The sequence below is a fragment of the Taeniopygia guttata genome, chromosome 7 (genome assembly GCF_048771995.1).
Source record: "Taeniopygia guttata chromosome 7, bTaeGut7.mat, whole genome shotgun sequence".
In the NCBI taxonomy this organism is placed as follows: Eukaryota; Metazoa; Chordata; class Aves; order Passeriformes; family Estrildidae; genus Taeniopygia; species Taeniopygia guttata.
In genome coordinates, this window is record NC_133032.1 from 18,184,577 (window position 1) to 18,198,693 (window position 14,117).

The 14,117-nt window shown below is 42.1% G+C and overlaps 1 protein-coding gene across 22 annotated transcripts in view; it reads left to right on the forward strand.

The window, feature by feature from the left end:
- HNRNPA3 (heterogeneous nuclear ribonucleoprotein A3) overlaps positions 1 to 14,117 on the forward strand; it is a 23,209-nt gene continuing 9,092 nt past the window's right edge. For 6 of the 22 annotated variants that reach the window (XR_012056998.1, XR_012056999.1, XR_005980931.2 and 3 more), the window contains exons 1-12: positions 224 to 380; positions 4,086 to 4,197; positions 4,673 to 4,696; positions 8,417 to 8,539; positions 8,630 to 8,776; positions 8,858 to 9,068; positions 9,304 to 9,393; positions 9,454 to 9,561; positions 9,680 to 9,790; positions 10,489 to 10,635; positions 10,851 to 10,976; positions 11,061 to 11,132. Coding sequence is in view for 17 of the 22 variants with exons in the window: in XM_030277538.4 (XP_030133398.1) it covers positions 4,132 to 4,197; positions 4,673 to 4,696; positions 8,417 to 8,539; positions 8,630 to 8,776; positions 8,858 to 9,068; positions 9,304 to 9,393; positions 9,454 to 9,561; positions 9,680 to 9,790; positions 10,489 to 10,635; positions 10,851 to 10,976; positions 11,061 to 11,113 (1,206 nt within the window). In the remaining 5 variants the exon portion in view is untranslated. Of the gene's footprint in view, positions 20 to 223; positions 381 to 518; positions 660 to 4,085; positions 4,198 to 4,672; positions 4,697 to 8,416; positions 8,540 to 8,629; positions 8,777 to 8,857; positions 9,069 to 9,303; positions 9,394 to 9,453; positions 9,562 to 9,679; positions 9,791 to 10,488; positions 10,636 to 10,850; positions 10,977 to 11,060; positions 11,133 to 11,218; positions 11,596 to 14,117 lie in introns of those variants that run through there. The other 16 variants (XM_072932302.1, XM_030277537.4, XM_030277545.4 and 13 more) reach the window with 16 other exon arrangements.

A 14,117-nucleotide genomic window follows, 5' to 3' on the forward strand; every position in this document is an offset into this window, starting at 1 on the left:
GCATTTTCAGCGTAAAACAGTAAGTAGAGACAAATAACTTCTCTCAGAAGGTCCTGTTCACCTCGGGCACACCCCAATACTCCTGCAGACGCCCCTGTAAGTGGGGCGTCTTCTCACGTTCTTTTCTCTCCCAGCAAGCGCCCGCGGGCGGCCTGCGCATCCCGGTGCCCAGCGCTCCCTCACGGGGCCCCGGGGCCCGGCCCGAGCGGCGGGGGCGGGGCGGGGGCGGCCCCAGCGAGGGGAGGCGGGGCCGCCCCGCGCGCCCGTCGCGGCTGCGCCGGCGCCGCCACCCCCATAGCGGGCGGCGGTCTGTGCGCGGGGCCGGCGGTCGGCGTGGGACCGACGAGGGCGGGAAGGCGCTGTCGCTGAACGCCGGCACGGTGATATCTTCTCTTTCCTCGCCTCCCTACCCTTCTCCGCATCTTCCCTCTCCCCACCTTCCTGGGCTCCCGACCCTTTTTTGTCCTGGCGGGGAGGGCGCCGCGCGGACGGGGGGGGGGGAGGAGGGGGATGGGCGGCGGGCGCTGAGAAGAAAAGCGGTAACGGCCGCAGCGCGCGCGCCGCCCCGAGCCCGCCTTGCCGCCACGTGACCCGCCCCCTCCTCTCCCGCCCGGCTCCATATTGGCGCTGCGCTGGCCCAGCCCGGGCGCAAAATGGAGGTAACTGCGCGCGGGGCTCGCCGCTATCGGCAGAGCTGGCGGCGGAAGCGAGGCGGCTTCTGCCGCGCGAAGCTGGGGCGGCTTGAATTCCGCCCGAGCCTGCGGCCGGGAAAGCGCGGCGGGAAAAGGGTGGTTGGCGGCAACATGTAATGGAGGCCCTTGCAGTTCCCGCGGCCGCCGCCTCGTTGTGGCGTTCCTGCCGCGCTCCAGAGCCGCTTTCGCCTGCGACACGCCGCGTTCCTCCGCAATGGCGGCGCAGGCAGGAAGAGAGAGGGAGCGGGAGAGGCGGCGCTTCCGCCCCGCGGGCTGCGGCCGCCATTTCGCAGCGCTCCGGCGCGTGGGTGAGAGCGGCCCGGGCCTCTGGCCGGGGCAGGGCTGTGGGCAGCAGAGCCCTTCGCAGCAGTCCTGGGACAGCGAAACACACGGGCGCACGTTCGGGCAGCAGTAGGGCAAGGCGAACCCTACACGTGCGTGCGTCATTGTTCTGCCCTCCCTGTGTTCCTTTCCCCCCTTTCCTCCCCGGCCCACCAGCGTAAGCTACCCGGTGTAGTGCGGCACGGATATTCTTTAACACACCTTCTACACACTCAGTGTTCTCGAAACAGACTTCAGAAGCATTAAAATCGTTTATTGCAGTACGCTGCATCTCGTAGCAACACATTGTAAAACTTCCCTAGTATGTCATACCCCTGCCCAGAGGGAGTTAAAACGTGCCGGGAGCCTTTGCTGCCCGGGGAGGTGGGGGAAAGAAAACTAGAATACTCTCCTCTACGCCCACAATTGCACGTACAAAAGACCCAGGACATTCGGTGGCATTCTGCCGTGGTCCTGGTGGGAAACATGAAGCAGTCTGCACAAATCTGGAGAAATCATCCTCGCTTTACCAGGAAGGAAATAGTGATGATATTCTGCCCTTGCTTTCCTTTCCTCAAAACCTAAGGTTTTCGGCTAAAGTGTTTCAGATTGTAGCAAGTAAAAATGGGGGGGGGGGGGTGTTTTCTTTTCTTTTTTTGCGTGTGTGGTAGTTTTTTTATCTTTACTCTTTCCACTGAAAGCTGAAACCTTAAAAATTAGGATCTGAGAAACCAACAGCTCACACTAGTTTCTGTTCCTACATTAAAACCAGGAGAAACTGGATCCCTTAACCAAAACAGCTAAAAATAACTTTTTAATGTAAACAATTGTTTTAGCTGCTTTGGGATTTAATAACTGAGAGGGATGATGCATTCAAAGCATTGGAAAGTGGTTCAGTAAAGCTTGGGAACCTATCACATCAGGTATTCGCCCACATCACTCAGCTAATACTTCGGATTTTTTCTCAGACACGTGTTCCTGTTGGTGTTTGGAATACACTACCAACACACTTTAAAAGAATCAGTTTTTTCCTGCTTTGACTTTTAGGCTTGGTAAAACACCCTTCTGTATGCATTTAAGGTCCAGCTTCAGATGCGTACAGAAAAGACCAGTGCATTTCCATAGTATTCTCTGATTGGAGGGGTGAACTTCCATCTTGCAGATGTCTGGTTTGTCTCTGTTACCTTCTTTTCTCCTGTAAGAGACAGAGAAGCGTTGTGAGTAATGAGACATGTCCTGGTGACTTCTGTGTCATGATTTAAAGCCTTCATTGGAGTCTGCGTTAAATTCTGTAGTTAGGTTGCAGTATATGATTGCTCAGTGCTAGTTTAACTAGCATTTAATAACAAAAGTATTCTGAGTATTTTTATTCAGAGTTGAATAGGGTATTCTGTTGGTGATAAGAATTAAAAAATTTAGTGCTGTCAGCCTTAACAACATTCTGTAAGGCAAAATAGGAATAGGACTGAGCAGGGCTGTGTTCCACATGAGTTGATGGCATGCATTAGCAAGGAGACAACTCCTTTTTAACCCTCAAGGCCTTCAGAGGCCGTTGGGGCAGAGACCATGCCCAGGAGCTTTATGTTGGCCAGTGTGGAGCCTCGCTGGGGAAAGCTGTATGTGACTGGGGAAAACAGCTTCAGAAACGGATTCATACTATTACTTGAAAAGCTATTTAAATAAGCTTATTCCTTTGCTCCCTAACAATTCCTAAAGCTTTATTTTGCTATACAGCTATTTGTAGAAAGCCCTTAGTGTTAATGTTCTGTGTCATACCTCCCTTACATGACTTGTTGATGTACTTGATATCCTAATACCTCTTAAGTCAAACTGATATTTGATTTAAAGGATTTCAAGAACAGGTTTAACATTGTGTGGCGAGGAACTGAAGATAATGCAAACACTTCGATGTTACTTAATAAAACCTTTAAAATTGTTAATGCAATAAATCGTGATACTCATAATTAAACAGTTGAGTTTAATTTGAAGCTGGATTTTAACATGAAGTTATGTGTAAGAATATCCACTTAGAATAACAGTATATATTTACTCATTAGTAGAAACCTGCCTGTTTCTCCATATGCAGGAACAAAATTTGCAGGAAGAAAACATTTTAAAAAAACACACAACCTAAACAAAAAACCTCTCACAGAAGTATACCTAATGTTGTAAATATCTATGCTTTTAAATGCAGCACTGAAGTATGTTATGTAGTTAACAGTATTGTACTTTGGCTACTGTAATAAAGCTTCAAGAAACATCCATAGTAGTAATGGATATTGGCAAGAGATAATTGAATGCATTAGGACTAACTGAAGGATCCTAGAAAGTTTTATAGAAAAAAGGTCAAAGGGAACATGAATTTTTTCTTTATATGTGTAGGTATGGGTTCATTCACTGATCTTAACTCCTAAAAGATTTCCTGTTTGTAATGGGACATACATTCCATAGCACAGGGCCGTAATATGGAAGCAAAAGTAATGCAGATGCCAACTGCTGTAGACTCCCGAGGATCAGCAGTTCTTGATGTTGCAAGTTAGCGTCAGTAAGGGTTGTTGCACTACTCCTAGTGGAAAGTATTTTTTAATAGAGGAACTATACCAAGACATCCTCAAGTGTTCCACACTGCTGGATAGGTGACTACAAGAGGTAGTCATCCAAAAGTTTTAATAAGCAATATCTGCAAAAAGTTACATGTTTTGGAGCTTAAAAATCCAAAGAAGCAGAATTTACATAGTGAGTTTGGGTATTGAAGGTGGAATTTGCTCGCTGTGTATCAGTTGTATTCACAATAGTTCAGTCAGACAGTAATATATAAAGGATTGCTACGGATTTTAGCATTAGTTTCTATAGTGACTTTGACTGGGATAGCAGATGTTTCTTTTACAGCTTTTCTCAATTGTTAGCTAAGTAGCCTGAGGCTTTTTATCCTACCCTTTTAAATACTTCTAAGATGTTTTTTCTACTTTGACCTGTTTCTTCCTGCAAAGCTACACCTGTGTGTTGCAGCCAGAGAAGGCCCTGTGTCACGGGAACTAGGGTAAGTACTGACTTATCCAACCTGTTTTCTAGGTTTCCTAGATCTAAAAGAAAGGCCGAGTTAGAGTACCCTTCCAAAATGGCTGCTATTAAGGAGGAGAGAGAAGTGGAAGACTACAAGAGGAAAGGAAGACGATCCTCACAGGTGAGAGGATGGGATTTTTATTAAAAATAAAATAGTTTTAAGGGGAAAAGATAAAAAAAAAACAAGTTAACCATTTCTATCTGATTTATTAATATCTTTTTTTTTTTCTACCTTCTTCATCCCCGTATTAGTGGAATAGTAACTTTAAATTGCAGTTTGTTACTTACAGTTATAAGGGGTGGGGTGTTAAGCATAATGGGGAAATTTTGCTTGTCTAGCTTTCTGTTATAACAGAATTGATTAAATATATGTTTCTGATTAAAGCAAGGTGGAATTATTAAAATCATGTATCCTCAGAGTATCAGCAGGAACTTGATTACTTCTACCTTCAAAAGTCCTGTTTTTAGTGGGAATGAAGACAGGTTCCTGTTTTCTTTTCTTTTTTTTTTTTTTAAGTAAAAATGGTTGCCTGATAGTCACTGCAAATGAAAGCGAGCTGTACTAAGTAAAAATAACTGTTTTCTTTTGCTTCTAGCAGAAATACCGTAGACTGAATAAGGTGCGTAGTATAGAGAAGATGTTGGGGCTGTTTTTGGGAGGATGGGAGCTAGTTACTTTTGGGGCAGGGTGTGGAAGTGGGAGGGGGGGAAAGTTCTTTATACCCTTCAGAAAATAATTCTAAGGTCAGCAAAAAGGGTATTAAACATGCTTATATAGCTTATAACTGAGGCATTTTATTCGTTTATTTGGATTTGTTTGCTTTCTAACATTACTTTTCAGGTTGCCTGAATATTTTAGCTAGTTCAAACCAACTTTTTCTGGAATGATAGACTACTGCAATGTGGGAGGGCCTATACACTTGAATTATGAACAAACCGTGTCGGAATTGCATGTGTCTGGTAGTGTATGGTTATTTTGTATTAAAGTACAGTGTGTAAACTTCTTCTGGAAGGAATTTTGAAACTCTCTCATTCAGACTTTGACTTGAGTGTAACAGGGTCGATCAGCTGCATACTAAATAAGCTCTTGTAGTTCACAAAAGTAGATTGCCCTGCAATGATCTTAAAAACTGTAGTTTCTAGAGAATAAGTTTCTCAGGGATTTTTGCTGAGGTCCCAGTGACCTGTAAGCTTTCCCATTTCAGAAGGCAGCCTAGGATTGTACTGGCTGGGGACAGGGTGGTTTCAGGTTCAGCCGCAGCTGCGTCTAGGTTTGGTGACAGGCATTTTGTGGACATTTGCTGCTGTTCAGAGGTAGAGTGCGTGGGAGAGCTCCACCTGAAAACTGTCTTTAGAGAGAAATACTGCAGCTCCAAAAGGCTGATTATTCAAAATCCTTGCCATAAAAAATTTCACTTGATCAACCTCAGGATAGAAGCAGTATGTATCTGAAGCAGCATTTTCTCAAAAGGTGTCAGGATTCCTGCAAAAGAGGAGGATTTTTGCAGCAATCCCAGGGGGTTCTAGCTGCCATCCTCCTCCCCTCCGCCCGCACTCGGGGATTCGGTGGGGCCCGGGAGGCAGCGCTGTGGTTCTGCCGGCGGCGGGGGGCGGGCAGAGGGGCCCGCGGCTCCCGCCGCACCGGCCTCGCCCGGGCCCCTGCGGGCCGGGCCCGCCCATGGCGCCACTGCGGCGCGCCCCGCCCCCGGCTCCATATTGGCGCCGCGGCGGCCGCGGCTCAGCACAAAATGGAGGCGGTTGGGCCCGCGCAGCACTCAGGCTTTAGCGGGGGGAAGGCCAAAGTCGGGGCTGAAGGAAGGTTTTCCGCCTCCGCAGAGCTGTGTAATCTGTCTGGAAGCCCCTCTATGACAGCTTAGGGGGAGAATGAGTGTCTTGCCGACTAAAGGCAGGCTGGACCGGCTTGCAGCTGCTCTCCCCAACTCCTTCCAGAGGAGTGCTTTAAAATGGCGTGCGCTCGTGCCGTGCCAGCTGAGCAGGAGGCAGCCCGATTCTGATAGAGCAGGGTGGAAGTTACACTGAGGGAGTTACACTGATTTGCAGGATTTTCTGTGCAGAGAGAGAGTGCTGTTAGAAATAACTTGAAGCAGAACAACTGAGAAACACTCTTGTGTGATAAGAGAACAGCACTCTGAAAACCCCAGTGAGGACAAACTGCCTAAAAAACCAATTCCGTAATTCTCTAAGAAAATACTGCCTTCTGTTTTTTGCACAGTGTTCCTATAACATGTATGTGTCCTAAGGATAATTCTTGTTCAATAGAACAGAGAAGCTGTAACAGCAGGTGTTCCTTGCGCTGTATGAGAATAGCAGTTCTCGTGCACAAAATAACAATAAGCAGAAAAGAACTTCACTTTTCCTTACCTGAAAAATTATTGGGTTATTATTTTAAGATAAAAGCATTCTGAGTTCTTAGCTGGAAACTCTCATAGCGTTGAATAATATCAGGAAACTGTAAATAGTCTGTCCACTTTTTTCTTACGTACATTTCTGATTTTGGAGGCGTCTAATCTTCACAGTTTCACATAATAAATGTCTTTCAATATGTTTAGAAGAGTTTGAAACGCTTAGTTTTGCCAGCTTTAACATAACCCATCTAAAAATTGTTAGTAGATTTTAAAAATTTGAATTAGCAACAGATAACACTTAACCTAAAGCAGTTTCTATATGCAGTAGGTGTGTAATCCTATAAAACTTAAAGTTTCAAAGTAGTGAGAAGGGAGATTTTTTTTTTTTTAATGCTTTTGTAGCTGGGTTAAGTTGGAAGACACTAGAAGGTTTAGTTTGTAGTCATGGGACCATTGACTGTTACTGATTTAAATGATGATCCTGAGGTAACAAAGCCTTAAATAGAGCTCTGTTACCAAGAATAGTGGGCTGCTTTCTAACAAAATTCAACAGGTGTAAGGGCAGGGATTTACTTCCCAGACAGCTTTTCATAATCTTAGTTACTGTTTGCTGTAGTACAGCCTAAGTATTATAAGCCAACGGTTTGCTAAAGCGCTATATAATACAAAAATTCTCTTTCAGAGGGGCTTAAGCCTTTCTGGCCAGCCTTAGCAGTGTGACAGAGGTTAAAGCAATTTAGATTTGAAGCCGAATGTCTACAAATAGAAGTCTGTGGTTATTTTTATGTAGTTCACATCAGGATAATGCTGCATCTAGTCTGGTTTAATGGACTGCAGCAGAAACAGTGAAGCCTGTTGAACATTGATGCTGCAGAACTGAAGTCATACACAGCATAGCTGGCCAGCACCTTGTGGAGTGTTTTACACGCACAGAAGTAAATTGCTAAATGAGATTTTAACCTGGTTGCTTTTAAACAAGAGAGAGAAGTCTGGTAAGACTTCTCTGGCAACAGCAGTTGTGAAACAATTTTTTGTGAACTCCACTTCTAACGTACAGTGAAATTCCCTGTCTAGTAAAAAAGTGCATCACTGAAACAGAACAGAAACACAATAGTATTCTTAAGCCCATTTCAGTCATTTGATAGAAGGCTGGGATCTGCAAATTTGCACCTCTTAAAATTTGACTGGTCATATAAATGCAGTGTTACCAAGAGCTATTAAACTTGGTTGTTCTGTGATGCTTGCTAAGTTACCAGTCTTATTCCAGTAGTTGTACCCACTACTGGTCACTGAGTTGTTACAGCATTTTCTCGTCTGTAAGACATAGGTCCATGTCATCTCACATTTGAGAGGTATTTCCTATAACAGTAAAATTCACATATATATTTACACTATCTTGCTTGCAGGTACTCCAGTTACAGAATTGTCCAAGTGCAAAATTTATATTTGAAGAAATTTAATATTGATATGTTTCATAAAAATGTATAAAGGTAACCTTTCAAAATGGACATCCCCAAAGAGTAGACACTCAGCCTGAGCAGGAACCTTTTTTCCTTGTATACTGCATCCTTAAATTTTTTGTAGTTCTGCATATTTATGCTTCATAAAACATTAGAACTTCCCTTTATCTAGCAGTGCTTCATTCCCAGTTCCTACAGTGCTAACTGCTGCTCAAAGATAGGCACAGAATGAATGCACTTGAGGGTAGTGGGGAGCAACTAAGTTACCTAGTATGTTGAAATCCCCTTACTGTTTGCATTTAGCACTCTTTAAGTTGTTAGTGTTTTGATTAAAATCACACCTCATTAAGTGTTTGCTATTCTGCTGTCTAAACCCATTAGAAGTCATTGTTTTTACGTAAATGTATTTCACCTATTTGTAGTTATAATGTGCACAGATAATTTCTAATAATTCACTGAAATTTAATTCTGTGATTTGTATTCAAAATATGCTTTTGTTTTTTTCATTTTGTAGGGCCATGAGCCAAAGGAGCCGGAGCAGTTGAGAAAGCTGTTCATTGGAGGTCTGAGCTTTGAAACAACAGATGATAGCTTGAGAGAGCACTTTGAGAAATGGGGCACACTCACAGATTGTGTGGTAAAGTCTCTGTTACTAGTTTGTGCTTTTGAAAGGGTTAGGTACATAAAGTAGCATAGAAATACAGAGTGCCTCCTTGTGTGTTTGCAGGTGATGAGAGACCCACAAACAAAACGTTCCAGAGGCTTTGGCTTTGTGACTTACTCCTGTGTGGAGGAGGTGGATGCTGCCATGAGCGCTCGACCACATAAGGTTGATGGACGCGTGGTTGAACCAAAGAGAGCAGTTTCTAGGGAGGTGAGTTAGTGTTCCGGTTAAGCTCATGTCCTAATCTTTACCTACTACTTGAAGCACTGAATGTCATTTTTGGCATTGCAGGATTCTGTAAAGCCTGGGGCACACCTCACAGTAAAGAAAATATTTGTTGGTGGAATTAAAGAAGATACAGAAGAATATAATCTAAGGGAATACTTTGAAAAATATGGGAAGATTGAAACCATAGAGGTCATGGAAGACAGGCAGAGTGGAAAGAAGAGAGGCTTCGCTTTTGTTACTTTTGATGATCACGATACAGTTGATAAAATTGTTGGTATGTAAGCTCTTTAGTCAGAAATTATTTAAGGGATAAAGTGTAAAGATTTCAGAAGAGCAGTGTGTGGAATGAGATGATTGCATAATCAGCTGTTTTACTGTTGTAAAGGATGGGGTTGATTTCATGTTACTTTTCAAAGTGTGCACATGCCTTATAGTAACTTTCTATGAGAGTTTCACAGCATATTGCAGTGATGTGATTTCTAACTTTCCTTTTTCACTATTTTCTGTAGTTCAGAAATACCATACTATAAACGGACACAACTGTGAAGTGAAAAAAGCACTCTCAAAACAAGAGATGCAGACTGCTAGCTCTCAGAGAGGTGAGTTGTAGTTGTGCATAGCTATTTAGTGTAACTGGTTTTCAATGAATGTAATTCAAGTGAAATATTTTGTAGGTCGTGGGGGTGGCTCAGGCAACTTTATGGGCCGTGGAAACTTTGGAGGCGGTGGAGGGAATTTTGGCCGAGGAGGAAACTTTGGTGGGAGAGGTAAGTGCCTGGAACATCATTACAGAATGTGATTTGCATTTTGGTTGGGTTTTTTTTTGTTGGGTTATTTTTTTATTTCCTGTGTCAGTTGGATTAAACACTTAACATGTTTGTTCAGGAAAACATTCTCATCTGTTTTGTGTTCTAGGAGGCTATGGGGGTGGTGGTGGCGGTGGTGGGAGCAGAGGAAGCTTTGGGGGTGGTGACGGATACAATGGATTTGGTGATGGTAAGTGTATTGTTCGTTTCCTTCTCCCCCACTATTAGAACCAGCTGTAAGTCTTGCCTTCACCTTGGAAACGAAGTCTGTTTTGGTGATAATGTGATAATAGCAATAATGAAAATGAAATGGCTACAGTGTAGCTATGTGAAGAGTTAACTTTTTTTTTGTTCTCCCCACAAAATGATGGGTGGGAAAAATACCTATATTTACCCTTTTAGAAAAATCTCATAAGGTCATGAAGAAGCTGCTTATTATTGAGAACTAAATGGAGACACTGCTGTCAGTTGAGATAACTAAAACTGAATAAAGCAGTATACAGTGTTTTCAGTAAACTCTTACGACTTCTTGTGATTCAGTGGTATCTTTTTCATGATGCAGTTAGGATGAGTATCCAAAATGCATCTGAAGAGAAGTACATCAATTACCAAAAGACTAAAAAATGCAGTTACCAGAATGCAAAAAGGGATGGAGGGAAGTAGCATTAAGTAATTAATTACTTAGGTCTTGGTTTTATAAGCATGGGGGTTTTCCTCAATTAAATATTTTAGATAAATTATGCAACCACAATGAGTATAATACAGAAAAAGTGCTGTAGGACATTTTTATTGTGCAAGAGTGTTGGTTTGGGTTATTTTGTTAAGTGGATCTTTCTTTACCATTATTTAGCTGTGGTGTGTTAAGTTTGACTTTTCTTTTATTTAAAGGTGGCAACTATGGAGGTGGTCCTGGCTATGGCAGCAGAGGAGGTTATGGTGGTGGTGGAGGACCAGGATATGGAAACCCAGGTGGTGGATACGGAGGTGGAGGAGGAGGATATGATGGCTACAATGAAGGAGGAAATTTTGGTGGTGGTAAGATTCCAGCTTTAATTCACCATCCATGGTTCTTAGGTTTCATTTCACAATGCCTGAAATATGGTAATTCATAAAATGAGTTTTTATGTCAGGGTTTTAATTTTGAGTTGTTCTAAACTACCACAATTTATTTTTACATTGGATATTGGAATTTGGCAAGTTTTCTGTCCTAAGTGTTAAACAAACGTGGCTTTATAAATTATTTGTTTTAGGTAATTATGGTGGAAGTGGAAACTACAATGATTTTGGCAATTACAGTGGACAACAGCAGTCTAACTATGGTCCCATGAAAGGTGGTGGCAGCTTTGGTGGTAGAAGTTCAGGCAGTCCCTATGGTGGTAAGTTTGATTTTATACAGAAAGTATTTCTGAGTTTAAATCTGTTGTTGTTCATGTACTTCAATTTACACACTGTTTTTTTAGGTGGTTATGGATCTGGAAGTGGAAGTGGGGGTTATGGTGGTAGAAGATTCTAAAAATGCTACCAGAAAAAGGGTAGGTGTAATCTATATTTATAATGATGATGAATAATGTACAACTGTTCACTGAGAGTAATAATTTTCTTATCCTGTATTCAACAGGCTACAGTTCTTAGCAGGAGAGAGAGCGAGGAGTTGTCAGGAAAGCTGCAGGTTACTTTGAGACAGTCGTCCCAAATGAATTAGAGGAACTGTAAAATCTGCCACAGAAGGAACGATGATCCATAGTCAGAAAAGTTACTGCAGCTTAAACAGGAAACCCTTCTTGATCAGGACTGTCATAGCCACAGTTTGCAAAAAGTGCAGCTATTGATTCATGCAATGTAGTGTCGATTAGATGTACATTCCTGAGGTCTTTCTCTGTTGTAGCTTTGTCTTTCTTTTTTCTTTTTATTTTCCCATTACATCAGGTATATTGCCCTGTAAATTGTGGTAGTGGTACCAGGAATAAACAAATCAATGAATTTTTAACTTTTCAATATTTGTGTAGTTCAGTTTTTCCACATTTAGTACAGAGAACTCTATAACAGAACTGAAATGTAGTTTAGGGTGTTTCCTTGTTAGTTAATAGAGAAGATAAATGCATTTTTCAATTACTATTTTGTATTAATTTAAAGTTAACAATAGAAACACCTATTGATTTGCAGTCTTAAGGGGTCTAGTCTCAGTGTATATACGTAACTGTCGTTGACATGAGTTACATAGGCATACAGAGGGAAAACATCTGTATGTTGCATTATAGTTTGTTTAGATGTATAACTAGGATTTGAGTTACTCAAATTAGTGTTTGTGAATCATAGAACTAAGCTTTATCTTAATGAAAATTTCAAATTACTTTTTGGTTTGTGCATATTTTTTTTAATTTGTAGTTCTGTATTAGTACTAGCGCTTCAAGAAAATAAGGCATGATAAATATTTTAACAAGACCAACTTTAGACACATGAAAGCTGTCTCCCGTCTCATTTGAGATGCGTAAGGGATAACTGAAGTTGTTTAAGTCTTGGGTGGAGAGAAAACTTTGCTTTTTACCTTTATATTTATTGTAATTCCCGAGAAGTTAAGGTGGGGGGAATCAAGTGCCTGTTTCCTTGGGATATACAATGATTCTGTTTCAATAAAACTATACTTTGGGGAGGGTGGCTTGGAATTTTCATCCCCTTTGTCCCCGTTTCCTTCTCCCTCGCACCAGACTGCACTGTTTCAATTAAATGAGGTGTCATAGTGAGAGTAATAGGTATGTTCCTCAATAATTTATTGGCTATATACTTTCTTGCATGCACCCTAGGCAATTTTCTGGACACATGCTTCTGACTGAGAGCCAAGGGTAGCACAGGTGTAATCACTGACAGTCCCAGGTAATGCGCTCCAAAAACCCATTCCCCATGGGCTCTTAAATAGTAGAGTCCTTGAGCTGTTTCCCTGGCAGACATTGTGCTCAGCTGAGAGCTCAAAGATAAAACATGATCTAGTTGTATTTTACCAACTAGAAGCACGCCCACAACGTAGAGGGGTACAGTCCCGAGTTCCCACAGGTAGAATGATAGTGTTCTACAACTGGATTTGGTGCAGCGGAGTAGAGAATCTGACCAGTACATGTGGCTAGAAATTGTACTTCATTCTCACTTCTGACCTCCAAATTAAGGCACTGCAGTCTGTGCTGTCCTCATCTGATGTGAATTCTCTTGACTATTGCCAGGCCAGTGCTTGCTGTCAATTCAGACTCAGAAGAGTAGGGAGCCAGTCAATAAAAGAAATACTCAGACACTTGGCAATATGTATTGGAATTACTCACACCTGTTTCACTTCTGGGTCAATGTTCAGTATAAGGTAAATGCAATTCCAGTGTAGGAGTGAATCTGCAAAGATGTATGAAATGGCTTAAGGCATAATCAGTCATATTAATGAATTATAATTTTTAAGAAGTGGTAGAAAAATAAGTGTGTTGTTTGAAAAAAATTAAACATATGTTATTTAAACACTGTTATTTGAGTGTATTTAGACTGCAGTACGCTAAAACAAGGAACCAGTGTCAAGATGGTAGCCTCCAAAATGGATTTCAAAGTCTGCTTATTCTTGTCTGTGGAGTTCTGAAAGATCTCAAAAGTTAAAGCAAGAATTGGTGGTTTAGTGAACTCTTCTGTTGTACGTGTTCATTTGGGCTTGGGGTGGGGGGGAGGCTGTACTTCAATAAAGGCATTTTTTAAACAACCCATTTGGAGTTTGAAAACGTGGGAAACTAAACCACAACTCACTAGGGAGTGAGACACGTGAGACACCTGACTTCTGACTTGCTTTGTACATTACTATGCTAGAAGATGTGTAGACTTGCACCTGGGTCCTGCATCTGATTGCAGGGACAACTGGAGGATGGGGTTGATGTCCCTTCTGACAATTGATCTGGTATTTTCTAAATTTTTTTAGAATGTATTGACAGTGTTGTTTTTAACAGGGCCTCTTGTAGCTGTACTGTGACTACAATGTTAACTTTGAAAAATAGTGTCATAATAAACTTTATGAACAAGATCTGTATGCAACCTTTTAAGAGATGGATGTAAGTGACCGCTTTGTAGGTGGGTGGGGTAGCTTAGCTGTTGTTTGTGACGTGGAAGAGTGTTAAGCCATGAGGACAGTGATCCGCCAGCTTTACTGAACCTAGGATGTACTTCTTTGATCCATACATTGCTAAGGAGACTCGTAAGACAGGACTTCAGCAGCCTATTGAGTATGGAGAAGTCAGCCTAATTAAAGAATGACAAGGCAGCAGGAGCAACAGCTTCAACTTCCAGAAAAGTGAAGGAATAAGATACTGTGCTGATAGTGAGCAGCTTTCCCAAGGCTAGTTAAATCTGCTTATCACAGCTGAAATATCGAAGAAAGTCTAGCAAGAGTTCTTCACCTTTTGGAACCTCCTTGAGTGATAGCTACTTGAGTTGACTCAAAATCAATAGGTCTAGCATTTAGACCTGAAAGGAAGGGCAATGAGCATAGGTAAGGTTTGCCT